Raw genomic sequence first — 27,936 nt, forward strand, 5'->3', positions numbered from 1 at the left:
TGAAATATCCTGGTTTATGAGGAAGGTCTTTTCCCTCCAAGCAGGGGGAATTGGGTGTTTGACCCTGTTCTCTCCCGTTCCATCTCCACCTCTTCTCACTGCCTTAAAGGTGTCCAGCGAGCAGAGCTGGGGAGCTGAGCTCTACCAATGACCAGAGAGCCATTCAGGGTGAAAAGTGGAGAAGAGTCTTCGTCACTCAGAGATAGCACCTGGCTCTAACAGGAGTCAGGTAGAGAAGGTGTCAGGGTCCCCGGTACCCCCAGCCCTAAACCCTGAGTCTGCCCTAGGTAGGGCATTATTGCTCAGCACCCACACAGCTTTCAACAGAGAATCTGTTACCTAAACAATAAACTCCTGGTTTATAAACATATTAAGAAAGGGAATTCTCATCTCTCAAAGCTATAATTTGTTTACTTATTAGGTTTTGTTTTATTCATTTCGCTGGCATTAGGCAAGTTCTTATTACTCAGTAATTCAATTGAACACACATTTAGTGAGCATTTACAGGGCTCCCAGGCCTGCGCTCGAGGAGTTTGGGTCTAATTGGAGAGACGTAGACACAGAGAAATGTGGCTCCCACGGAGGACCCGGCGAGAGCAGGGAGGGCTTCCTGGAGGAGGCGGGGTTTCGCTGGCCCGTTAGTTTCACTGAGTGGGGAGCAAGAGAGAAGGAAAAGCCAGCTTTGCGCCAGTTTAGAGACTGAGCAGAACCGTGCTCTGGGCTCTCACACATCCAAGAACCAGCCCAGCCCCCTGTGGTCTCACCAAGTACCAGAAGCCCACGTGGGACAGCAAGGCCCACAGGCCTCCACTCCACGCCCCCCTCAGTGTGGGGTCCCAGCCGAGTCCCGGAGAAGCTGGTTTTGTCGGTCTCTGGGAGTGGTGGGCCTGTGGCGGATCCGACACCATCTGGGCCTTCCTGGTGCCTGAGCAGGCACAGAGAGGCAGGAGGGGTCAGGTGAGATGGTCCTCCGACTTGCTGCTCCCCCAGTGGCCTGTGGGTGGACCCCGTGTCCCACAGATAAGATGACACAGGTCAGGGTTTCATCTGGCCACCACCCTGGGCACTGGCTTTCAGGGCAGAGCCAACCCACCCTCTGATAACAGTCCCTGTAATGCGCTGATTTTAAAGGCTGCACCTCCTGCCTGTGATGGCAGGTGACAGCCTCCCATGCCCCCTAAACTGCCTAGCCCTTGGGGACCGCAATGCCTTGGAGGGGGCACCAGACCTGAAAGGTCCTTGGAGTCAGCTGGGGTGGAGAGAGGCCCCCAGAAGATGGGGCTGGAGTCGACAGTCCTCCTATGTTTTCTTCCTGGGGAAATGTGATGTTGGATTTGAAGGTTTGAGGTGTGGTTCCCTCCAGGAATTAGTTGTGGGAGGAGAGGAGGCGTGTGTTTGAGCAAAGCCTCGTTACTGGTGAGGTCCCGGCTGAGGGGCTGCAGGTGTTGGACCCCGGGGGGCCTCTCTGCACGCCCGCCTGACAGGGGCTCAGGGAACGGCTGGCTTCAGTGTCTGAGCAGACCTGTCCTTTCTCACCTCTAAGTAAGGGTGTCAGCAATCTGGGTCATTCTTTAAAATACGGCTTTATTTGTTCTTCTCTCCTGAATAGCTCCACACAGGCTGACTGAAGCCATCCATCTCCTGCTCCTGCATTGCCCTACTTCAGGGCCGCCTGCACGTGCGTTGGCGCCCAGGCCACCCCAGAGCAGGGGGCCCAGAGCTAAGGTGGGGGTGCGAGAGGGTGCAGAGAGTCACAGCCTCTGTTCTGTCATTGCTTTGAAAGCTGGGCTGTGGACCAGCGGGTCTCAAGCCTAAGACACATCAGATGCACCTGGGGCTTATGAGAACCTGGGATGTCAGGCACCCCCAGTATGGGTGTGGGGCCAGCGGGTGAGGTTCCAAACTAGTCCCCAGGTCCCCAGGGAGGGTGACACTGCTGGCCCTGGGGCCTCACCTGGAGAACCACAGATGCAGGTCGTTCGGGAAGCCTATGCCCTGGGATTTTGGAAACCCAGGGGTGTGGACCTCCCACAGGGTCTCCGTTGGCCCATGTTTGCCAGAGCTGCTCCCTGAGCACCAACCCTAAACCACCATCCTCCCGGCCCATGGCCTCTGAAGCCAATGACACAGCATGGTCATCAGCACTCATCCATCCAGGCCCCTGGGTCACTCCCTGAGGAAGGCATCTCCCCATGTGACTCCACCCCCGCTTGTCTGCCAGAGCTGAGGTCAGGGTGCCGGCCGCAGTTACCACATAAATCCAAGTGAACGGAAACCATCTCTTAGGGAAGAAAGCACTTTGGAGGTGACCCAGCTTCTTAGACGAGTGAATAGAAAATATTGGAGGGAAATTCTGTTCCCCCAAAAATAAAAGGGCAAAGACAGCCGGGCGAGATCCCCACCCGCCCCGAGGCAGAGCCGCCAAGGTCCTTCCCACTCAGGTCAAAGTCACCGGGTGTTAGAGTCAAGGTGGCATGGTTTCCCCCTAATTTCTGCTCCTCCCTCCTGGCCTCCCTGCCTCCTCACTGTGAACTCACTCCTGCTTCTCTCTCTCCTCACTGTCCTTGGTCTTTCCAGATGCAGGACGCTATGGGCTACGAGTTACCCTGGGTGTATTTTGTCAGTCTGGTCATCTTCGGATCCTTCTTCGTTCTAAATCTGGTTCTTGGTGTGTTGAGCGGGTAAGCTGAGTGTTTCTGTGTCCTGGTCACGATGCAGCTGAGCAAAGCCCCAGGCCCCATGTACCCATCACCAGGCCCAGGAGAACAGAAACTGTCTCACTTCAGCCGCACGTGCGGACCACTGGCTGGGCAGGCCACTTGGCCTCTGGTGACCTGAAGGCCCCGGTCCCGGTGGCGCCGGGCCCGGGGTGGTGGGCCGTGCTCGGCTGCTCCCAGAGCTACACTAACTCTGACCCCGTTCTTCCAGGTCAATGATGCCGTGGGAAGGGACTGGCCCTGGATCTATTTTGTCACATTAATCATCATAGGTTCATTCTTTGTTCTTAACTTGGTTCTCGGTGTCCTTAGCGGGTAAGCAGGACCAAGCAAGAAGGTCTTGATTTTTCCATTTACCTCATTTTACTCTTTCTGCTCTTCCTGGCTCTATTCTTCTGGCTCTGATGAACATGGGACATGGGCCAGCCCGGGAGCCTTAAAGTGAATGTCCTTGGCCTGGCTGGACAGAGGTCAGAGGTGCAGGGAGGAGCCCCCCTGGTTTGGGCTGCAGTGAGACGTACCCACGCCTGCCTATCTGCTGCCAGCCCTGCCCACACCAGGCTGGACTGTCCAGGTGGGCAGGATGCGTTTCTGGGGACCTCAGGAGCATCTGGGCCCCTTGGTTTGGCAGAGGAATTGGAGGAAGATTCGTGGGCCGTCTGCTCTGGCTCTCGTAGCAGCCTAGGCACCTGGGCCATATGTCCAGCCTCCGTCCAGGGCCAGTAGCAGTGAGGACTCAGGCCCTCTTTATCTATGCTGACTGGGCCAGGAGTTTGAACTAAAATGCAAATAAACCAAACAGACCGAGATTCTCCTTCTCCTTGGCTCTGATTGCAGCCTGTCTGTTTCCCCCTTGGGAAAGAAGAGCACTCGGCTATTTAAAATGCCCAATTACAGGAGGACAGAGGAGACCGAGCACGTTTTCCTTCAACTTTTTCTGCTCAGCTCCAAGTAGGAAGCCCTCCTAGTTTCGGCCTTGGTACAGATGAAGTTAAAAAGCGGTCGAGGCAGCAGGTGGTGGGGCCCAAGGAGCCCTGGGCCTCCACCCCTGCCCCATAGCCCCACTGGACATCTCCTCGGCTCCCTTTCTTCTTTCTAAGCCCAAGCCAGCCACGCCAAGGCCACCCCTGAAGGCTCCCGTGACTCTCTGCTCCTGCACCACGTGGGGGAGGGCCGCTGCTTCACAGCCTTTCCTCCGTGTCTGGGGATGTGTGTATGGGGGAGAGTCGGCCAAGGAGGAGGATGTCCCCCTTCTGCTGCCACAGTCCAAGGCCCCACGGGAGTGTCAGGGTCGGCCCTGGAAGTGGAGCAGGGACAGGGTCCACCCTGACCTCACCCTTCCCCAACAGGAAGGCCATCACAGTCCCATCACACTGGCCACGCGGGGGGAGACGAGCCCCTCCCTCAGTGTGACAGCGATGCGCAGGACGATGGGTGCCCCCATCAGCTTCCTGGAGGGTAGAAGGGCTTCCATTTTGTGTCCAACACAAGAAAATGGCCTGTCTATAGGGGGTCATCAGAGAAGGAAATGGCAACCCACTCCAGTCTTCTTGCCTGGAGAATCCCAGGGACGGGGGAGCCTGGTGGGCTTCTGTCTGTGGGGTCACACAGAGTCGGACACAACTGAAGTGACTTAGCAGCAGCAGCAGCAGCATAGGGGGTCATCAGGGAGAGGGTTGGAAAAGTCAAACTCGTCACCTCTCAGGGCAGAAATGTGGCTGCTCCAGCGCTGGCCTTCCTGGAGGCAGGAGGTTCTTAAATGTTGCTCACCCAGCTGACAAAGCGGGGATCGTGACCCCAGCCCCTCGGTCACTGTGACGGCGGCACGTGGTCGTGCACCTCGGTGGGCAGCAGGCACTCAGCAGCAGCGCCATCCCTCCGGCAGTGCTGTACCCACAGGGTTCGCTGTTTGCTCGGTGCTGTCAGAGCTGGACAACTGAGCGGGGTCATCCCAGGTTAGACATGCTGCCCTCTGCTTCCAGGGACAAGGGAAGGGCCCCTGAGGAGCCGTGTGGCTTGTAGGGGTCCCCTCGCTGGTCAGTGTCTGCACGAGGCCCTGCCCTGCTCCCATCTCCCTGTCACTGCCCACGGACAAACGTTGAGTGAGCGGGGCCTGTGATGTGCCAGCTTCTCAACCTGGGTAGAGGTGATTCCACGTCCTCCCCCCAGAGATTAGGAGCATGTCTGAGCAGTGAAGTCCCCCCAGAAATCTGCAGTGGAGGCTGAGGCGTCAACCTCATAGCCCCCTTGAGCAGGGGTCTGCCTGGTCATGCTCTGCCCCTCAAGGGGCACTCCTCCCCAGAGGTCAAAGTGGAGTCAGATGGTGGCAGTGCTGGGGGCAGACAAACTGGCCTTAAAGGATGGGTCTCATCCCAGCTGAGTCTGAGTGAGTGAGTGAGTGAATGGGTGGGCAGGCCCATGGGATTCTCGAACCCAGATCTACTCCCCTCCTGGGAGCTCAGCCCTCGAATGGTCTCCCCTGACCCCTCCCCACCCCAGCCCCCCAACACTGCTGCACCTCCCAAGCTTCCTGGGCCCCAGACACCCAGTTTGCCTGGATGCAGACTATCTTCAGGCAAGCAGCTCCCCTTCCTGGCCCATTCAGAGGGCTGGCTGCCCAAGAAGAAGCCCAGAACCAGGCTGCTATTGATTGAGCACGTGTGGCAGTGACCCCGTCTTTTCAGGACAGCAATGTGGTAGTTCCCCCACCACTCCCCCCAGATCACAACCATATGCCCGCTCACCCCGTGGCCAACCTCCCAGAGTGCTTGGAAATGTCCAGGAACTCACCACGAAGCCCCTTCTCGGGTCGGTGTCCACTGTGAGGAGTTTGTCGGCAGGCTTCGGGCTTGGCGTCCTTGGTGGATCCACTCACGGTCTGCCCGTGCTGCCCCGAGAGCTGATGCGGACCACACGTCCGCTCCACAGGAAAGAAAAGTGAGGTTTACATGTGGAAACCTCCCCAGTTCTCACAGGTGGGGCCTGCAGGATCAGGATTTAACCCCCACATGTGGACCCACAACCTTTGCTCCCATCCCCCATGCTCCACCAACTCCAAGCCCATCAGCCTGGTTAATCCCATGACTCTAAATTATGGCCAAGATGCAGCGGGGAGAGGCCACCTGTGGGCAGATGGGGGGCCCAGACCGAGGACCAGGGGTCCTGGAGGAAGCTGGGGAACCCCTGTCCTGAGGGCCTCAGGCGGTCCTGAGCTGGGGGCTGGCAGCTGGTAAATGTAACAGCCCTCGAGGGAGAAGAGAGTCCCCCCCACATGCAGCACTGCCATCTCGAAGTGTTTGGAGCTGGGGGTTGGAACCCTGAGTCGATCAGTTAAGGGTATTGTCCTTTCAGAGCCCATCAAGGTAACTCATCCTGGTATATTCCTCCATGCAGTCATGAAGGAAGGGCTCAGGGCGCTTGGGGTCTCCTGCTCAGGAAGGCAGAGAGCAACTCTAGAAAGACTCCATTTTAAACGTGGAAGTCAGAGATTTTGGTCATTGGAGGGCTGGGCATCCTTTGTCTGGAAACCTATTCCTGCTGAGGCCAGATGGATCCATGTAGCTACCCATCTTGTGAATCTTTTCAAAATGCTTCCACATTCGTTGCCTGCTGATCCTCATAAGTCTCAGAACCTCCAGAAATCTCGCCTCCCGCCCATTAGCACAGTGACCGCAACCACAAGATTCTGGAAACTGCACTAGAAGTTGCAATCGAGTGAAAATCATTGGACCCTGGATTCTGGTCACTTTGTGGTTTTAAGTTGTTTCAAACAGAGAAGATGTATGTCTTCAGGTGACCAGGGGCCTGCAATCTCTTAGAGGGTGGGCGCCCAGCTCTCATTCCCCCGGGAGATAAGGCAGAGGGCCTGAGGGTGCAATGGGCACGTTGTGTCATGGAAACAGCCCTGACCACCAGCCACAGTTAAGACCCACATCAAGAAGAAGCAGAAGTGCTGGACAAGCTGCCTCACAGCTGGAGCAGAGGTGATGCTCACAACTCCCAGCAGGGTTGGTCCAACACTGAATTCATGACCACCGACCTCTGTTCTTCGGGGGAAATACTGGGTTAGGTTCCTGTGAGCCTCTGGGCACAGCCTTGTCATCAGGACACAAGTTGTGTATGTGCGTCTATGTGAAGGCACCTTGTTTAAGACAACATGTTGGCTCATTCACACCACACTCTCAGCCCACAGCTTATACCTCAGGCCTGGATGGAGCTTGTCAGACCCTTGAACATTCTCCGGAGGCACCTCCCAGCCCTGACACGTAGGGTCATAGACCACACAGCAGCTTCGTGCTTGGAGGCCATTTAATCGGAAAAATCACAACAAAAAGCACAAAAGGCGGGAGACATGGCATCAGATGGGCTGTAAAAAGGCCCTCATTTGCAGTATGAGCTGCACCCAGGAGGTGGCAGCCCCTTGTCTGACCTCAGCTGGGACCATGACCCCAGATCCTGCCTTTCCACATGTCTGCGGTGACCACAAAGTCTCACCATGAATGGCATGACTAACAAGGCTCAGAGAGGAGACAGGTCTGCAGACGCAGAGTCCGTGGGTGATGAGGACTGGCTACACCGGGCATCGCGGGGCCTCGAGCCCGAGCCATGGCACCAACAGACCTTCCACATGCACCACTGGGAGCTGTGAAAACCGCACACCCAGAGTGGGCTCTCCACCGCATCTGTGCCGTCAGCCACTGCCAGCACAGGACATGCCCCTGCCTTCAGACAGACGCCCCGTGACTGACCCAGCAGTGTGAGACATCAGAAAGGAGATGAAGACAGCCAGGTGCTTCTGTCCTGCAGGTCTCCTATGGCATGGGGCCTCCCCTCCATGTGCCCTAAACCCCTTGAGGACCTGGCTATGCTGCTTCTCCTCGCTCCCCTCACCCCCAGGAAACCACATTTCCTCATCTCCTGGGGATGTCTGTGTGGTTCCCAGAGGTCTCGGGTATGGACGGCAAGCTTCCACTCCGCAGAGCAGATGTCACCATGCATGACTGGGTCAGCTCCCGGCTCCAGGAGGAGGAAGACCTTAGCTACTCAGTCCCCTATACCCCAAGCCTGCTGCACAAGGCACAGAGCTCCCAAGGGTGGGGGTGGGGTGGAAGGATGGTCAAGGGGGCCTGGAGTTGCAGTCTTGGGAGGGGACGCTCTGTGAAGTGACTCCAGGCAGTGAGCCCACAAGCGCGAGAGGAGTGGTGGGTGGGAAGGCTGGGGCCACTCTCCAGGCCTCTCCCCAGAAGCAGGAGCTGAGGTTTCCCTCCACGTGGTCAGCGGGCAGCCGGGCCCCTTTTCCCCGGGGAAGGTAGGGGAGGTGCCGGCAGCTGGCAGGAAGCCCAGGAAGAGCAAGTTCAATCAGGCTGGAATTGGATTCAATCAGAGTGAAGAACATCCCGTCCCAATCAGAGCATCATCAAAGCGGCAGTTGGCAAGAACTTGGAGCCCATGTCTCCCAACGGAAATGTCCCCAGACTGTCCCGGCCCTACCCCTCATGGTGAAGAGTGAAAACTGAGCTCTGGCAGCGAATGCAGTCCCTGGACAGTGGGTGTGGGGGCTCCGGAGCTGAGTTGTCCTGCCCCCTGGCTCGCCTGTGTGCCCTGCCTTCCACGACGCCCGCCTGTGGAGTGTCTGCTCCTGCAGAATCCCTTCAGGTGGACACTTCAGCCTCCCCCCCTGAGCCCTCCACCACTAAGGGAGGGAGGAGTCGTGTCTCCAGGCAGAAGCTGAAAGGCCCAGTGCGCCCACACACCCCCGGGTCCCGAGTACCACAGACTGAGGCGCGCACTGCTGTCTATTCAGCAAAAGCACGGACTTGCTTCAAGTGAGAGCAGCCTCCTTGACCCCTTCTTGGCCACCAGCCCCGCCTGGCTCAGAAAGTGAAGTCAAAGTCAGAGAGGAGTCAGAGAGAAAACAAGGACAGAGTCACAGAAAACAGGAACGAAGTAGACACTCCCCAAAATTCTTTAATAGGCCCTTCTTGCAGCAAATCCCAACCCAATTTTAGGCTCTACTCATTACTGCTTGAGACTGAATGCCCCATTTAACTTTTATATCGTCTTGACTTTATGCATTTTCCCATTCTGATTAGATTTCTTTTTTTACCCAAAGGGCAGCCACAGGACATTTTCTTGTGTTTGGAACCCTCTTTTGTCTCCTTCATGTGGGAAAGAACTTTCTCTAGATTAGAAACCCTCCAGGCTTGCTGAACCAGCAGAACATGCCCTAGAAATGAGAAGGGGTGGAGAGGTGAGCTCTCCTGGACCTGACCTCAGTGACTATACCAGCCCACGTATAACATGGGCTCTTTGAGGGGCAGAGCCCTGATTGGTAACATCTGACGATTTCTGTAGTGTGAACGCCCCACCAGGGCCGACCTCAAGCGCTTGAGTAAGCACCTGGGTTGGCAGAGCCGGTGGAGGCGGGGGTTGGGGGGGGCGCTTCAGCTAGACCCAAGCTCCTCGTCTCCAGGGGTTGTAGTGGGGGTCCCTGCTGGCTACTGTTCAGAAGGCCTTTCAGGTCGTTGGGGGACGTCTGTCATGAGAGGCAGCTTGCAATCACGGCCCAAAAAGAGGGGACTTGGGTTTGGTCCACCCGCTGCTCATGTCCCAAGTGAGGATGCCCCCCCAGCCATTTTATCAGAGCAGATCAAACCTGGGATGGGGGTCCATGCAAGTGGGGGCCAGTGGTGGGCTTCCCATGCGATGCAGCTAACCCTTTGTTCCTCTTACCCTGTCTCTCCCGCCCTGCCCGCTTGGCGTCTCTCACCAGAGAGTTCTCCAAAGAGCGAGAGAAGGCCAAGGCCCGGGGCGACTTCCAGAAGCTGCGAGAGAAGCAGCAGCTGGAGGAGGACCTGAAGGGCTACCTGGACTGGATCACGCAGGCCGAGGACATCGACCCCGAGAATGAGGACGAGGGCCTGGACGAGGAGAAGCCCCGAAACAGTGAGCGGCCTCCCGCAAGGGGCTGGGGTCTGGGCTTGGGAGGGGGCGCCAGGGAGCAGAGGCTGCCACCCCTGCCTGTGGGTGTATCCTTCTAGGCTCTCAGAAGTCAGTCCCACATGTGCAGCAGAGCCTCCCAGTCCTGCTGTAGCCTCTGGTCTGGAGACACTTTGCTCAGTGGGGTTCTTTGTTTTCAATCCAACGTCCTCCTCCCAGCCCGGCTCCCTGGGTGGAGGGGCAGACATCCTGCTCTGGGCTTGTTCAAAAGGGACCATCTCCACCTCCACCACCTGGAAAGCGTGCCCCTGCCCCTTTCCAAGCACCACTGTGCTCTCTCAGGGAAAAGAGTCAAAGGTTTCTCTCGAGGAGGTTCGATTCAAAGCTCCAGGGAGGTGCTAAACAGGAAGGTTGAGGAAATCCCGAGGGATTTGGCAGAATAGCATCAGGTTTTAGAAATGGAGCCCAGTCCCACTCTCTGGGGTTTCCCATGGTGGCTTGTTGGCCAGGCTTTTGCTGGGATGGTAATGAGAACGATGGATGGTATTGACTCGTAAGTGTTGAGATGATGAATCGTGGAAATTCAGGCTCGTGGGACACGCCCAGCAGTTCTGAAATGTGGGCCCTGGACTGGCAGCACCAGCGTCACTGGGGGACTTGCTAGAAATGCAGGCTCCTGACACCTCCTCAGATCTGGTGGCTCCAGGGTGGGGCTCTGCGCTCTGTTCAGCCCCCAGTACCTGAGCTGTGGGGTGAACGTGGCCCTAACTGCCCTGTGTCTCCTCTGACCTCCGTCTCTCTGACCCCAACCATGCTTTCCTCCTGTGGGTGTCCTTCCCTCATGTTTCACACATTTGAATAAGGTCGTTTCTGGCCAAGGAATCCATAAGGTTAAACAGCTTGCCGCGTGGGTCAGGCCAGTAAGGGCGGGGAGCCAAAGAGGCTTGGGGGCCAAGAGGGAGAAGGGAGACCCACTGGGCTCTGGGAACCGATGAGGAGGCAGGGTGTCCATCACTGCATCCTTACGGAGGCCAGGAAGGCACAGGACACGTGTGTGCAGGTGTATCCTGACGTGGTGTGTGGATACCCTGGCCATGTGCGGGGGCGTGCATTGTGCTGGTGCTTTCCAGCTGTTCCTGCTCATTGGTGCCTGAGCTCTCGGTGGCAATCCGGGAGGAGGCGTGGGTGGAGGGAGAGGGCAGAGGACACGGCTGTGAGCAGAGAGCGGCCCGCCTTCCCTCATCCCAGGCGCAGGTGGAACACACCCTCCAACGATGCCCTTTCTGGTGACTCTGCTCAAGGGACAAACACAGAATTAGGACGTGCCCTGCCAGGGGCTGGTGACAACGGGATTCAATAACCCAGGGAGGACTTCACGCTCTGCTAGGAGTTCAGCAGGCTGGAAGACAAGGCCTGGGATGGATTAGAACGGGGAACAGCGACACGGCCAAGGGTCTTCCTGGGAGGATGCCCGGCAGAGTCTTGCTGACGGATCGTGGACAAGGGGGTGGTCCATGGTGCCGAGCAATGAGTGAATGAGTGAGCTGGCCTGGGAGCCGAGGGGACCCCTGCCGCCAAGCGCAGGAGTCGGCTCTGGGCCCCAGTCTGCTCCCTGGTCGGGGCAGTGCTCAGTTCTCGAAGGATGGCGGGAACGGGTTTCTTGCATGTTCATAGGGACATGTGTGTCCGCGGCCCACTCAGCACTGTGTGGCCATCCACAGAGACACGGTGATCCCCTCCCCTCCAAGGATGGGTATGCTGCCCCCTGTCCTGCCCAGATGGGGGAGTCTCTGCTGCTGGAGCAGATCGAGTGCACAAGCCCCCCACCCCCATTTCTGACCAAGCTTTGGGGAGCACACGATGAACCACCCACCCTAGTGAACAGAGTCTCTCTCGGGACCCTCTTGAGCCCAAATACGGATGAGCTCAGCCTGGAAGCTGCTGCCCTCCCCCAGGCTCTTTCCTTGGGGCCCGGGTCTGCTTCTGTCTTCAGCCTTGTCCCAGGAGGAGGACAGTACAGGGCCTGCCTGCTTCCATCGTGGAGATGGCCAGGTGGTGGCGCAGTCTGGGGATTGGGGAACCGGGAAATGAGCGTCTTAAAAAGCAAGACAAAGGGTGAAATAGAAACACGGGAGGAGCTGAACGTGAGATGCTTGGGGGTGGAGCCAGAAAGTTCATCCAGAGGTGGGGCCTTCAGGAAAGTCCGATCAAGAGCAGAGTGGACGAGACTGGGTTGTTAAGGTGCTGGCCACCTAATGGATTTGAAGAAAAAGCAGGCCCACACTCAGAAACTATATTCTGATCTTCAGAACTTCATAGTTTGCCCTTTGAGGCAAATACAAGGGAAGAGACGCTGCTATATGTTTCCTTCAAAGTAGCTGAAATTTGCCTTTGAAATTGCTAAAAGATTACAGTACAGTGTATCTGCCAGTTCTCTTCAGCTCAAAGACTAAGTAGTCTTTTCAGAAAAAGGGTGAAAGATATTGTTACTCTTGACCAATGGCTCTGGCCACTTCTGCCTTTGCCCCAGCCAGGAACCCCAGCAGCACTTAGGAGATGCCCGGTATCCGGCAATGGTGATACAGCTGTGACCCCAGCCAGGAAAGTGCTCAGTGACACGTCATTGCATGGTAGCTGAGCACACCCACAAGGAGCCCAGATACACGTTTGTGAAGGAAAAGCTACAGACACTGAGGTCATAGAAAGAGCAGGGTTAGTGAAGGGAACAGAGAGGAAGTGCATTGTTTGAGGTGTTTCTCTAAGTAATCAGAGTCGATAAGGTGGCCAGCAAATTATATAAAAATACATTACAATATGCTGAGTCCATTCATCCTCCCTCTCACCCATCCATCCACTTCCCGATTAAAGGGCCGCTCTGCGCCACATGCTGCTTCAGGCCCTGGGGACACAGCCCTCATGGAACAGGAATCCTTCTCTCTTTCTTTCTCCTCCTCAAGATCAAAAATGCGTGGATTAATTATTTGTGCATGTGGGAGTCTCTCTTTCACGCTGTTCAGATCATTTAGATGCAGCCCCAGCCCTCGAAGACAGACATTTGTGCGATGAGCGTGGAAAAGACAGATAGACCGTGGAACCGAACGACCGAGTTTCCACACAGACAAGCAGATTAAGTATGTATTCCGTGTACGCAGCTCTGCTCCCAGGAGCCCCTCCAGTCCCCGTGCAGCGGCAGAGCCGCGTGGCTTCCACCTGCCCTGCCAAGTCTGGATCGTGTATTGTTGAAACACAGAGATTGGAGGGCTTCCAAAAGCAGAGGCTGCCCTCAGAAGGGCCCAGTGGGGCCCGAAAGCAGGAATCTGAACATCACTGGTCCACACTGTACACGTGTCCAAGGCATGTGCATCACTATTTGAGCTTTTATTACATTTGGATGAATACAGATGGTGTGTTCCTTGGACGTACTCGTTCTCACGGCTGCCACACACCTGGAATGCCGAGACAGAGTGCGGGTCAGACGGCCAGAGGGACACTGGCAAAGGTTTTGCTCCTCGACTCCCTTCTTACTCTGGCCCCTAAGTGACCGTGTTAGAGGCCGTCCTAACCCTACACCCTGTGGGGAGAGCAGACGCCTCTCCCGCCTGTCGCCTTTAGCCCGTTCTAAAGGCAATGGCACCCCACTCCAGTACTCTTGCCTGGAAAATCCCATGGACAGAGGAGCCTGGTAGGCTGCAGTCAATGGGGTCGCTAAGAGTCGGATGCGACTGAGCAACTTCACTTTCAATTTTTACTTTCGTGCATTGGAGAAGGAAATGGCAACCCACTCCAGTGTTCTTGCTTGGAGAATCCCAGGGACAGAGGAGCCTGGTGGGCTGCTGTCCATGGGGTCACACAGAGTCGGACATGACTGAAGCAACTTAGCAACAGCAGCAGCAGCAACACTGCCTTAGGGTTGTGAGATAACAGTCACCCGGCTGGTGAGACAAGGTGTCAGGCACAGACTGAGCCCCACAGTGAGCACCAGCATCCAGTCCCTGGGCTGTGTGGTGAGGCTGCTTCATGGTTCCTTCCAGGCTGCTGGAAACGACTCCCCTGGGTGGGTCCTGGGGGCCCATGTCATGTACAGAACCATACTCGGGAATCTGATCCGAACAAGGACATGGGCAAGGGTGTCTCCAAGGGCAACGCATGCGCCAGGGAGCTGTCTGGCTGCTCTGCTGCCAGGCCCAGTCTGAGAGCAGTTGGAGGGGCCTCCAGCAGAGGGGCCCCATCAAGTGTACAGTGACAGCACACTGTTCTCAGTGTATGGCTCCAAGAGGACAGTGTTCCATGAAGGTCATCAAGTGCGGGCGGGGGGGCAGTAGACTGTCCTGTTTCTAACGACATCCCGGGTGGTAGCAGGACAAGAAAGAAAGCCGCTTACTGAGATTCATAAAAGTATACACCCTTTGTAATTTAGATGTGATTCATGTGAGTTCATCTGACTGACTGAACTCACTCCCAGCAAAGAGGTCTGCAGGGGACTTTCACTGGACAGAGCTTTGATGAAAGGTTTATCCTCTCAAAAGATATACATTTCAGTTTTCATAAGGCTCTTCAGTGTTAGGGGTTTTTAACAAAAAATAAGGATATTAAGATATTTTTAAATATCTAGTCACAGGAGCTATTGATGGTCACTAAATTCATATTCTAAAACTGACTTGCTAAGCATAATGTTGGTTTTGACACACAGACCCGAAGTCATGCTCAGGGGGCTTCAGAATGTGCCTGGTGCAGGCACACAAACCCCCTGAGGTTAGAGGTCAAGAGAAAACAAAAACGCAGACCAGAAGCTAGTAAGCAATGATTCCAGCTGCACCGAAACTTGTCTGTACCTCTACTCGGGGGTGAGATAATAGATCTGCTCTCAACAACTGGCTGATGAGGTGAAAAGCCCTAATTATATGCTTGACAGGCCAGTTTTAAGGGGGAAAGCCTTTGTTTACCTTCTGAATTCCAAGCTTCAAATCAGCCATCAGCTCTTACATCTCATGTCAGTGACTCATGAGATAGGATAATGATATCCAACATCAGGTCAGTCACTGTGTCAACAAAATTATCTGAAAATAACAGCATGTACACACAAACACACACCAGGGGTACACACACACATCAGGCGCATGGATACACACACACGTCCCCACACCATATACACAGGCAAGAAGAAAGTGAGGATCCTTTCTCAACAGGAACATTCAGGGTTACAGTCTCATTGTATTTGCTGATAGTCAACACTTGCTCCATCTACGACGAGAAGCTTGGTGGGTCGCTTGCTGTGCCCCAGCAGACACAGGGAGAAAATCGGGCTTCCACCTGGGAGCAGGGAGCACATCTTCTTGGTGTGGAAAGTCAGGCCAGCAATGAGGGTCCTGGCCCTCTTGCCCTCGGCTCACTCCACCATTCTGCAGTGACTGGGCAGCTGATCTGGTCAGTCACTGACCGTCAGGCGGGGTATCTGAGGTTTTCACCAAGAGGGCACCAGGCTTCAGTTAGACTTGTAGAGCTTCTTCTTGAGCCTTTTAGGTGGTATAAAATCATTTCCATTAGTTGCAGCTTCCCCTAATCCCTTACTGGATGGATTCTACCCATTTATTAAGTCGTCCCTTGGTTAGATCAGAAGTGTGGATGCAGTCAGCTCTCGCCTGACTGGGGGCTGGAGCTTACAGACTGCACAGTTGTGGTGGTGTGTTGTGTTGTAGGCTGAAGAGGAGTTGAGAGCCACAGGTCTCCAGACTCCCAGGCCCTCCCCAGTGGCCGATGGGCAGTTTGCCCCTCTCGGTTTCCTTGTCTGTAAAAGCGGGGAGTCAGATCAGACAGCTGCAAAGACCCGTTCCCAGGATCGGGGGTGGTTTCTGTGGTTCGAAGCTGACACATGTCAGCTTTAGCCCTGGAGTTTAGACAAACCTCCAGTCCATCAGACCCCAGAGGACTTCAGTTGACTTCAGACTCCTGGAATTTGCTCTGGGTCTCCCGTAGGATTCCCCTGAACCCTGGAAGCAAGCTGATTCCTCCAAAAACCTTCCTGGTGCCTGGTATCCTCTGTCCCCCCTCACCTGGAGAACCCAGCTCCACCGTCTTCCTTAGGAACCGCCCACGCTGAGCCCTCCTCGGGCGCCCCTCCCCCTCCTCTCCTCGCCCGCCCTTTTGAGCCCAGAAGCCTGCTCCATGCCTGCCTGGTGACACTGATGTTCACAACCTGTTGTACCTGTTCATCTACCTTCCCCGCTGCTGGGCTGCACACCTGGAGCCAGAGGGGAGTTCACATCCCCAAAACTGTCACAGAGCCCGGCAGATCAACCAACAGTGAACATGGGAAGCGGTGGGAGGCCTGCAAATCGGTGAAAGTCGCCACTGGGAACAGGTGACCCGGACCCGCCTTGTCACTGTGTCAGGCTAAAACCAGACAGGACTGGATAGCTGGCCCCGCAGAGGCCACGGAATGAATCAGACACACCAATTAATTTGTCATCTTCCATTTCTTGTCTTTCAACACTTCTCTCTGACTTCTGCAAGACAACAGACTACTTCTCGATGTTTTTCTTCATGTACCAACCGCTTCTCCCCTTTCTTCAAATACATTCAGAGAAGTACCAGAAATATCTTTATTTTATTTATTTCTCAGCGAGGCCAGCTAGCTATCTACACAGGCAGTTGAGAAAGGGTTAAGAGAGGACCCAGAGTGACTTTCCAGCTGTTTCTTTAGGACGGGAAAGCTGAATACATTTAAGGCTTGAAAAGGTCAACTCCCTTTCAAGGGGCAGAGGTTTGATTTCATCCGTCGTGTGGTCTTGGGCATAACGCTCATTTCATTCACTGGTAGAGATGGAGATTTATGGACTAAATGTTATCACAAGCAGAGACTTAATGAGATCTCAGCTGCGTCTCCTGGGCGGAGTGGAAAGCAGCCATTTTGGTAATAAATAGAGAACGGCTTCTAATTTGTAAATTCCTCTTTCCCTTGCTAAGTCTAATCAGATCAGTGAAACTGGAGGGAATTGTTGACGACCCAAGATGATTTTCCATGCCTTAATCTGTCCAGGAAGCATTACTTCTAATGGAACCGGCTTGCTTCTCTGGCAGCAGTAGGGGATGACATTTCTCATTAGACTAACTCAATTGTTGCCTATTAAAAAATATGTTTAGCCCCAAATCTATTTAAAAGCAAACTGGAACCGAGGCCCCGTATCACTCTGCTACTCGTCTCCCTGCTTCACAGAAGCAGAAATTCTTTCCAAATGAGCTGCAGACCTCTCTCTATAGCAGGGCCATCCCAAAGGGTCCACGGCCTGCGTGATGTCGTCCTGACCCAACAGAAGTGTCCAGAGTAGGGCTCGGTGGACCACAGGCGGTCAGGTGTGCTCACAGCCTCTCGGGCGTGGCAGAGAGCGGGTTGGGAGAATATAACCCAGTCTCTGGCAGACCCTACCGTTGAAGGTTAAAAAGGAGAATTAAGGGGGCACCAAAGGAGAAGAGCAAAGCTCTTTTCTCAGTCCTGCTTGAATCTTTTTTTTTTTTTTTCATGCGTGTAATAACAGTTCAAGGTTTTTACAAAGTGTCTTCTCACAAGCTGTTAAGCATTTCCAGGGCAGGGACCCTGTCAGAGTAGGTGATTGTTCTCGCACAGTAGGGACATCATGAATATTCATGAAGGTCTGACCACCTTGACAACCAGGGCCCCAAAGGGAACGTGGAGTCTGCAGCCCTCCTAGGGGAGCGGCTGAGAACATGTCCACCATCACCAACCAGCACTCAGACTCCAGGTGACCGTTCAGATCACAGCAGCTGGTCCTGAGGTCCTTCTCTTGGGCCTGCAGTTTTGCTTTTTCATCCCCAGTAAGTCCATCTGGTGTCTGGGCAATGTGCACACACAGAGAAGCATTGCTTTAACCCGTGTTACCTTTAATCCTCATTTAACCCTCCAAGATCCGTATTATGTTCTCTCTTTTTTTTTCCAATCTGATTGGTTTTTGGCTGTGCTGGGTCTCGGTGCTCTGCGGGCTTTTCTCTCGTTGCAGCAAGTAAGGGCTGCTCTTCATTGCAGGGCACCAGCTTCTCACTGCAGAGGCCTCCCTTGTTGCAAAGCATGGGCTCTAGGGCACGTGGGCACACGGGCTCAATAGTTGTGCACGGGCTCAGTTGCTCCTTGGTGTGTGGGGTCTTCCCAAACCGGGGCTCAAACCCTTGTCTCCTGCATTGGCAGGCAGATTCTTTACCACTGAGCCACCCGGAAAGCCCCATATTGTCTGGTTTTTTTTAGATGAAAAAACTGAGGTGCAGATCATTTTCCCAAGAGGATCATTTCGGGCAGCCCCAGAAATGGATGTCACAAGTTTGGGGACAGAGACTGTGTCCCCTAACCACCTTATCTACACTGAACCATCCCAGGATCTGCACAGAATGTGGGCTCAGCCGTTCCCTGGCCCTGAACTCGACCTCTGGCCGCCCTCATGGATGTGGTCCTGACGGGGCCTGACCAATGCAGGAGGCGAGCAAGGCCTCCAGTCTAGAGCGCATTCTAGAGCAGGTTCTGGAGCGGTCTTGCTGAGAAAGGTGTGGACGATTAAATCATCGGGAGAACCAGGGTGCAGAAGAACCCGACCAGCACCGGCAGGGAGAACTGCATGGTCAATCAAAGTGGAGGACGTGGCAGGGAGTGGGTGGCTGATGGGTGCGCTGCCCACTGCCCGCAGATGCATTCAGGGAGTTATGGAGCTTGAGGCACCACGGCTTTGGGAGCTAAAGTGACTCACTTCTCATAAACGCCTGCAGTTTAAGGCTGAAATCTGTTCTCCTGCTGAGGGGCAGGCGAGGCTGAAGCCTCATGAAGAAGCCGTGCTGTCATCAGGACAGCCCCACCGTGGGTGCCCACGGCCTTCAGGATTTTGCTGGACCCCCGTAGGGCCTCCCTGGAGAATCTGACTCAGGCCAAAGTTATCACGAGCAGCAGAAAATAGGGAAGAAGATGGAGACCAAAAAGAAAGAGAGCGAGCACACCCTGAGCTCTGCAGGCCCCTGTGGACAGCACGCAGGGCACAAGTGTGAGGCCTGGGCCTTCGGGGGGAGCTAGGGCAGCCCTGTGCTTGGCCAGGATGACCAAGTGGGCTTTTGGCCCCTCCGTGACGTGAGTAAAGGGCAGGCAAGAAAAGGAGGCAGAGCTGGCTGGTGGAAAAGGGACCAGACCTCCAGCTCTAATTAGCTGTGTGACCTTGGGCGAGTCACTGAGCCTCTCCACACCTCACTGGTCTCCACTGTCAAAGGAAGGACTGATCTGCCCTTCTAGCCCTGCCACACACGTGGGCCTCGGCAGTGAAACCAAGCCACAGAGGAGGGACCCCAGGTCTCAGAGCTCCAAAGTGCAGAGTGAGTGAGTGCAAGTCGCTCAGCCACGTGCAACTCTTTGTGACCCCAGAGACTACACAGTCCATGGAATTCTCCAGGCCAGAATACTGGAGTGGGTAGCCTTTCCCTCCTCCAGGGGATCTTCCCAACCCAGGGATCAAACCCAGGTCTCCCGCATGCCAGGCTGATTCTTTACCAGCTGAGCCACAAGGGAAGCCCCCAAAGTGCAGAACCAGGCTGCAAACTCAAGCCACTGGCTCCAGTGCCCAGGCTCCGACCCAGCGGCACCCTGGGTAGGGTTGCACAGTACCTGACTTCTCCCGGGACCCCTCACCCATACTCTCTGCCCACCTTCTCCTTCTCCCAGTGACCCTAGCACGTCCACAGGCCTCTTCTCCTGATCGGGAAGGGCTTCATGAATTTGTCTGATGTACTTGAAGGTAGACTTGGCTTGACATAGGCTGAGGTTCAAATCCCAGATCTCATGAGCTGCTCTGCTCACTTTGGATAAGCCGCTTCATTCTCTCAGCCTTGGTTTCCTGATCTATGAAATGCGAGCATGTAATGGGGCGATATACTGTCTCATAGAGTTGTTCTGATTCTTGAGTTAGGTCTGGTACATCACTGGCAGGTAGCAGGTGATGGAAGACCAAGCTGTTATCATGACCCTGCTGTAGAGCTGTTATGATCCTGGCCTTACTATCGTCTGTCTCAAGAGAATCCAAGGCCCTAAAACAGAAGGATGACATGGTGGACACCTTCCGGCTGGGCTGGAGAGGGACTGGGGGGACACAGCCATTCTCTGTCCCTCATATGTCACTCCACATGGGTGACCCTCTGCTGAGCCTGGCCTTGGAACCTAGAACATCGTCTCCAACGTAAAAGCAGTTTTGTGCCTAAAACAGCTGGTTTCCAGAGGCATCCTTTACAGAAGGGTCCCCATCACCACCTCTCTCACCCCCGAGGGTGGCAGTGAGCTGTGTCCCTCAGGGGCTGGGGGGGAGGGTGTCCAGCCACTCCTGTTTGCCCAGCGTCCCCAGGGCCTGAGGATGCCCAGCTCGGCCCCTTCACCTCTCAGGACGGTGGGGCCGGGTGGGAAGAGAAGCCGGGTGCCCAAGTGCAGCCCTCCGTCTGGTGCAGCTGCACGGTCCCCCCACCCCATGCTAACCAAGGTGGCCGCCGCAGTGGCGCCGTGACCGTGGGGAGAGATTTTCTGCTTGGGAGCACTGGGTGTTTATGGCCTGCTGGGAGCACAGCGACCTGGTTTTCTCCTCCGGATGGCGGCTGCAGACCAAGGGCAGGCGTTTCGGCCTCCTCCGGTTTATGGCGGTAATAATAATTATTGCGACAGCATGTCGTGCTTACACTGTGCCTTTTTAATAAGGCCACTTTGTTTGGCTTCTTAATATTTAATCCTGTTTTATGTTTACTTTCCAATGGCTTAGAATCAGCCAGGTCTTAACTGCTTCTGGGGAGGCGGCCCTGCGGGGCCCGGGCACTCAGGACGCTGCCAAGGAGGCTCTGGGGGCAGCATGACCTTCCACCCAGACGGGCCCCGTGGCTGACACCACTTACCTTCTCTCTCCCCAACTCTTCGCTCTTTTGTCTGCAATCTGCTTTTCCTCTCCTGCTCTGTCTCTTTCTTTGCCTTGGAAGAGACTGTCAGCTCAGTTTCTGATCAATTTATTCTTGTAAGAGATGAAGACCGTGAGCCGCAGACTATCATGTAGCCTAGTTGGAATGGTTCCGTGGCCTGGCCAAGGCTAGGGTAGCACTGGTGATTCCTAGACCCACAGTGCAGTGCCAGGGAGGCTCGCAGGAGCCTGAGCTCGGCAGAGACTGGGAGGAGGCTCCTATACCCCACAGCCTCTGACGATGAGTGGCCACAGGCTGGACCTCCCCAGCTGCAGAGAAGAAGTGAGGGATAACTCTCGAGTTACTTTTCCTGCAGGAAAAAAGAAAGCCAAATGAAATGTGACGTGGTTCCCCCCACCCCAAGAGGGTCCTGAGGCAGTTACCACACCCAGGATGTCTGTCCCGTCCTGCCCAGGGCTCAAGTCATGCCCTCAGGAATGCCCTGGCTCCCTGGTGCCTCTCAGGAGGTCAGCCTGCAGGGTCACCAGAGTACAGCTGCACTGGATGCTGCTTGACAGAGCCAGGAAGGCCCTGGACTCGGGCCGTGTCCCCGGCTCCACCTGCTCTCACCTGGACAGCAAATCTCCCCTCATCCGTGGGTTCACACTGCTCACCCGGCCCGCGCCCGGAGGCATGTGGGTCAGGTCCTAACTGCAAACGGATTCAACAACCGGGCAGTTTAAGAGGAGGCTCACAACGATGCAGGCACCAGGGGTGACAGCCCCAAACGGGCTCTGCTGGCACTGTCATTCAGGCTGTCTGCAAAGGTCAGCCTCCTGGGTCCTGGGCGGAGGAGCAGCTGAAAGAAAAACCCCAAGACACCAGACCAGGGGAGCAGCCCTGAAACCCCCAGAGACGCCAAATGCCTGCTGTAATCACACAACCAGTACCATGGACCTGAAAAAGAGTCCATGCGTACATGCTAAGTCACTTCAGTCATGTCCAACTCTGTGTGACCCAATGGACTGTAGCGCACCAGACTCCTCTGTCCATGGGATTCTCTAGACAAGAATACTGGAGTGGGTTGCCATGCCTTCCTCCAGTGGATCTCCCCAACCAAGGTATCAAACCTGCGTCTCTTACATTTCCTACATTGGAGGCGGGTTCTTTACCGCTAACTATAACCTGGGAAGTCCCTTACTCCCTTGCCCTTGTTCAGTTCAGTTCAGTCGCTCAGACATGTCTGACTGTTTGTGACCTCATGGACTGCAGCACGCCGGGCTTCCCGGTCCATCACCAACTCACGGAGCTTGCTCAAACTCATGTCCATCGAGTCGGTGATCCCATCTAACCATCTCATCCTCTGTCATCCCCTTCTCCTCCTGACTTCAATCTTTCCCAGCATCAAAGACTTTTCCAATGAGTCAGTTCTTTGCATCAGGTGGCCAAAGCACTAGAGCTTCAGCTTCAGCATCAGTCCTGGCAATGAACATTCAGGACTGATTTCCTTTAGGATTGACTGGTTTGATCTTCTTGTTATATCCATTCATTTATTTTTTAAATCCCAAGTATAAGTGCTAACATACAGTATTTGTCTTTCTCTGACTTATTTCACCAAGCATAATGTCCTCCAGGTCCATCAAAGTTGTTTTAAGCTTTATATTGTGAAAATAAGTCTATTTGGGATGGACTCCTTTACATACGTTGAAACGCATCCTGATCCATTTCTTCTCATGATCTAGTCTTCAGGATTCCCGCTAACAAGCAGAGATAAGGTGGTCCTGCCTGGGAACCCCTCTCCTCAAAGTCACCCCCATCTGCCGGTGCAGATGACACTTCTGCAGGAGTCCTTCCTTCTCCCCAGAATCCATGGTCCGGTGTCGTTAGTTCATGTGATCTGGGGTTTGAGTCCTGTTTTGTTAAGTGTTCTTACGTGTTTTGGTTTATTGCTTTTTACCATTTCTTCAGTTTTGTTTTCAGAAGTGAGCCCGACGTCCCGCGTGGACGCTGAGTCCCATTTCTTTCTTTCCCCAAGGCTGACCTGAGCTCTGCCCATGCCTTATTCCTGGTTTTTGACTCTGATGTCTTATCTGTGAAAGGAGGCACCTGGCATGCCTGCTTGACCAGAAGGAGGGAGAGTTTCTTGGTTGCTTGGTTTAATCGCCCCCAGAAACCCATGGTGATGTCGCCCACACCACATGCCTGTAAACACATGCTGGTGCCCACAGGGCAGGGCAGGAGCCTGCTTCTCCTGGGGTGTGTGTGTGCATGTGTGTGTGTGTGTGCATGTGCGTGCAAAGGGAAGGTGGCCTATCCCACCCAAATCCACCATCTCGCTGTCCCTCCCAGCCTGTGAAGTCAGTGAACATAACTGCCGCGGCTGACCCCTGAGGGGGCCTTCCCTTTGAAGGTCACTGGCCAAGGTCAAAGTCACTCTCAGTGCAGCTGTAGACAGTGAGATCAGCACCGCCAGGTGACTGCACCCCACTCTCTGTGATGCCCCAGAGCCTGCCTGGCTGTCGGAATCCCATCTCGTCTGGTGTACAGCCCAGGGGCCATCAAACTGAGCACAGCGCAGGGGCCGAGACCCCTGTGCTTCAGTCCAAGCCCCCAACCACTGTGTGAGCCAGCACTGGGCCCTCCCCTGGGCCTCACCTCCCTGCCCTGTGACGAGAAGCCTGGGCGACTCCCTTGCAATGACTTCTGGATTTGTTTACACCCGAGTTTGTGGAAGAGGACTCAAAGGTGGATGCAGGAGAGTCAGGCTCACGGAGTCGCAGGCTTTTCAGTTGTGTCTCTCACCTCCCCTTGACTTCATTCAAAAGGAAAGAAACCAAGGAAGAAGCCACATCCAGCAACATCCCCCACCCAACCAGGAGACTTATCTGGATGGCATGTTCCGTTCTGGCAGCAGACCCCTGGGTACTGGTCCCTGTTCCACGTCCCCAGATGCCCCACCTTCACCAGCACAGGTTCTGTGGCCGCTGGGGCTCCTGACCTGCCCTGGATGAGGGCGCCGCACTGCGAGCAGATCTGAGGCAAGACCAAGGATGTGGCGGCCGTGCTAGAGAACAAGGATGGGAGAGAGAAGGACCCTGTGTGTGGCATGGCAGAAGGGTCAGAGAAGCTGGAAAAGAAGGAGAAGAATTCTTTGGGGATATACTTTTATTTGGAATAAAAAATAGTAATAGAAGAGGTTGAGATGGTTGGATGGCATCACTGACTCAACGGACATGAGCTTGAGCAAACTCCTAGAGACAGTGATGGACAGGGAAGCCTGGGGTGTTGCAGTCCACGGGGATGCAAAGAGTTGGACACCGCTGAGCAACCGAACAACAACAATGAAAGAAGTCTCTTCTTCTAAGTCGCTGACCTGGGCTCCAAGCTAGAAGATTCCAGTCGCCCTGGAAATCCAGCCCCACCACCTCAGGGGAGCTTGGAGCCAGACCGGGCGGGTCAGCCATCGTGGAGTCGGATGGACTGTGTCCCAGGCTGGCCCGCTGAGATACTGTGGGGAGGTGGTATCCCTACGTGTGTCTTCAGGCTGTGTCCCACCATCGTTTGGTGGGCCTGACACAGAGGCTTCTCATTCCCATGTCTGCAGGGCTGAACTGAGTCCTGAGTGTGGCGCTGGGCACGGTTGCTCCCCACGAGCTCTGTGTCAGCCTCCACTCTGGACGGAATCAACCCAGTGAGCAGGACTCAGGCCAAGGGGCAGATCCTCCTCTGATCCATCGAGCAGCCCACACCCTTGTCAAAGACACCCTTTCCACCGACAGACTGGACCCTAAACGTGGGGACAAAGCCCCTTAGAATAGGGGGCTGGAAAGAAATCAGAAAAATAAAATATTGTCATGAAAGCTCTTCTTTTTATATGGAGGAATGGATGCAAAGGGGAAGTAGGAGCAGCTTGTCCGAGGGCACGGAGTTGATGGTAGAGGAGGGGCTGAGAAGGGCATCCTCGGGGGTCCCCTCCCACCGTCCCACTTAGAGTGTCCTGGGCGGCAAGGGTCACCGTAGACAGGCTGCGGGTGCATCAGTCAGGACCGCAGAGCTGCCAGACACCGCCAGGGCTCCCCTCCCGCCCGGGCTGCAGACTAACCCCTCTCTCCTTCCCTCCGCACCCCTGCAGTGAGCATGCCCGCCAGTGAGACCGAGTCTGTCAACACGGAGAACGTGGCTGGAGGGGACACTGAGGGAGAGAGCTGCGGAGCCAGGCTGGCGTGAGTAGTCTCCAGAGCGGGCCCGCGGGCCCGGGAGGGGGTCGGCAGCACGGCCCTGGCTGCGGGCTGCTCTGCAATGCTGCACGTCCCAGGAGTTTGACTTTGGATTTTGAGCCCCTTTCCATCCCATCAGGGAAATAGAGTGTGTGTCTGTTGCGGGGGTGGCGCAGTACATGTGTTTAGGGGGCCCTGAAGTCTGTTTCTTCCCAGGCCCTCACCCCGTTTCTCCAGATCAGCTTTGTGAGGGTCCCTGCCTGGGTCCTGCTAAGCACCCTTTCATTTCTGATAAATGTGACCCAGGGGATAGGCCAAGGGGAAAGAAAATCCTCTGGGAGAGGTGGTCTTACTTATGGCTCTGAGTTATCCACCCGGGGAAAGGAGCACGGTTGTCTGTTATGCAGACTCAGCTATGAAAGTTCACCAGTGCCAGCCAGGCAAGTGGCCACCTCCCCTAACTTGAGCCCTGGCCCCCAGCTTCCTGAGCAGACTTGGGCCCAGGGCTGGGCCAGGTGTGTGGAGGGACAGCACGCACGGATGGTCACCATCACTTCAGCTCTGTCCTAGAAATGGACACCAGCAGGCCCTAGGAGATGTCCCCCAGCAAGAAATGAAAGGAAAATGGCTTAACTGCTAAAAATAAGCACACTGCTGGGTTCCATTCTCAGAGTCTCAAAAAGCAGAGTCCACAAACTAAGCTGGGTTCCATCGGGGGTCAGGCTGACCCTGAGGGTGGGGCTTCCTACACCTGCCAGGCTGCACCTTGGAAAGTGGGGGCTGCTTTCCCCTGTTCCCAGGGATGTAAGATTCACCCTGGAAACTAAAAGGAACAACAGACGGAGGGCTTGGAGGAGGACCAGCCCCACGTCAGCTGAGTGTCTGAGTCGCTCCGTCACGGGAACAGTGTCCTCATTGACCTGTTCCCCTGAAATGTCTTCGTATCTGGGTGACCCCGGCCCTCGTGAGGCGGTCCCCCTGTGGGTGCCTCTCATCTGAGCCAGGCCAGCCTTCAAGCAAGTGGGGAGCAGGAACAGACGGTTTCCAGGGTACACGGGCCTTGCCATCACTCCCCCCAACAGCAGCACCAGGGAATCCATGCTGCCGAGTTTCAGTGACGTGGGGAAGCAGTTATTGTCAAACTGTTGTTAAAATACGGGGCTAATTACGTTCAAAGCAGCAGGGTGAACCCTCCCCTCTTACCTCCTGTTAGAACCACACAAACAAGCTCTCAGAATCGTGGACATGGCCTGGCCCGCCACGGTGGAGAAGCTGAATGGCAGGTCCCCAAAGGGACGGAGGGAAGGTGATGAGGACTCTGCCCTCTGGCTCTGGGCCCAGGGGGGAAGGTGATGAGGACTCTGCCCTCTGGCTCTGGGCCCAGGTGACAGGCCAAGGGAGACCAGGATGCTGGCACCCACAAACCTGTCCCCACGGAGGGGGCTAACATCTTCAGGACGTGCCGTGCAAGCCTCCAGGACTTGGCAGAAATGAATGGCGGTTCCCATAAACACCCGTGTTTGTGCTCCTACTGTGTGCAGATAAAGTGCCTGGCCCCAGCACCAGAATTATAGTGTGTCCTTCATAAACTGCCATCTTTCCCCAGTGGCTTCAGACAGCCATGGGAGAAGACCATCAGTGTTCCTGGTGGGGACACGGCATTAACGCCTGGGGCTGAAGCCAAGTGAGATGAGCAGGGAGAGGCCAGCATTTCTGAAGCTGAAAACAAACAGCCTAAGTAGCAGGATGAGGGTTTCTGTGTCATGAGAGGCCTCGCTAAAGATGGTTCCAAGGGGATGAGGCAGACAGAAAGGGACCACAAGGTGATGTTTTGTGGGGAGGGGGCAGACAGATAAGGGAGGGGATGAGAGGAGGTAGCCATCATTGAATCTGAAGACAGAAAAGATATGGACACTGAAGTCACCGGCGGGGCTGCAAGGTGTGGGAGCCAGGCTTCCACTCTGGGCCACACGCTAGAGGCCTCAGTTTAGAAATGAAGGATGCGGTTACATGGCACTGACACCAAGGCTGTTCACCGGGGCGGGAGGGTGGGAAGTGTTTAGACACTTTTTTAGAAGTAAAAGAGCAAGTAAACAGGTGGAGAGTTGCCGGGAGACCAGACAGCACGGGCCTGGAGGCCACTGGAGGAGGGATGTCCAGCCTGAGCTCTTCGTTTGTACCCCATCTGAGCAGCACGCCCGCTCGCTGCCAGGCTGTAGGGACACGGAGCCTGAGACTATAGTGACACCACCCCCCCGGAACTCACAGCCTGGTGTGGAAGTGACACTGGGCATCACTGTGATTTGGCATAAGCGTTCGGGAGGCAACTTCCGTGGGAGAGTGGCCATGAGAGAAGCAGGCTGCACTGTGTTAAACTGCAGGCCCCAGCCCAGGTGGCGTGCAAGTTCCCTTTGGTCTCAAAGCCCACAGATCTGCAAGAAGGAAGAATCAGAAACAAGCTTCCAACTCTGACACCACAAATGGTGTACACCTCACCACAGGCATGAGCTCAGGGGTGCCAGACGGCCCAGGAGGTCAAGGCTGGAGAGGCCCCGAGAGGAGGCCAAGACCTCAGGGCCGAGTGGAGGCCACAGCCCTTCCGACTTATGCTCAAGCAGATTGGGAGGATTCAGGCAAGGACAGTTCCAAACACAGCAGCGGGCAGGCGTCCAGGACTCTAGACTCTAACACGGCGAGAGGTTAACTGTGGAAGGCGCTCCCAAGAAGTTCAAACATGTGACCAAGCATGACAAACGCAAACTGAGCGTCTCTTGCTTCCGGCCCCCGGGGAGGCACGTCCTGGAGGCCTGGACAGAGGAGGCAGCTGGGGCCTCAGGTGCGAGTCCTCGGTCCTCCACCTGCCGCTCCTCAGGAGTCCACATAAAACACGGGATGGGAATCACCCTTGCAGAGCAGGGACCAGGGGAGCCCGACGCCATCTGAACAGGTGGTCCCCAGTGGGGTCTGGAGCTCTGGGGCCTCCAGGGTCTGCGGACCTGAGGGGATTGAGGGCTTGAAGCCCATGAGAAGGAGGCACCTGACACATGGCCAGAGCACAGGGTGAGGGGCGGGCACAGTGCCCACAGGTGCTCCACTAGCCTGCCCACCAGCAGGATAACCAGCTCCCTAAACCCAGAGCCAGTGGTCACTGC

The 27,936-nt window shown here is 55.4% G+C and overlaps 1 protein-coding gene across 13 annotated transcripts in view; it reads left to right on the forward strand.

Moving 5' to 3' along the window:
• The window catches only part of CACNA1C (calcium voltage-gated channel subunit alpha1 C), a 461,815-nt gene that overhangs the window by 344,128 nt on the left and 89,751 nt on the right, over positions 1-27,936 (forward strand). For all 13 annotated transcript variants that reach the window (XR_016037705.1, XM_088837459.1, XM_088837460.1 and 10 more), the window contains exons 8-10: positions 2,929-3,032; positions 9,490-9,662; positions 24,700-24,790. Coding sequence is in view for 12 of the 13 variants with exons in the window: in XM_088837459.1 (XP_088693585.1) it covers positions 2,929-3,032; positions 9,490-9,662; positions 24,700-24,790 (368 nt within the window). In the remaining variant the exon portion in view is untranslated. The remainder of the gene's footprint in view (positions 1-2,928; positions 3,033-9,489; positions 9,663-24,699; positions 24,791-27,936) is intronic.

Source organism: Moschus berezovskii, chromosome 6, assembly GCF_049115385.1.
Source record: "Moschus berezovskii isolate FMDL1 chromosome 6, NW_MosBer_1.0, whole genome shotgun sequence".
Taxonomy (NCBI): Eukaryota; Metazoa; Chordata; class Mammalia; order Artiodactyla; family Moschidae; genus Moschus; species Moschus berezovskii.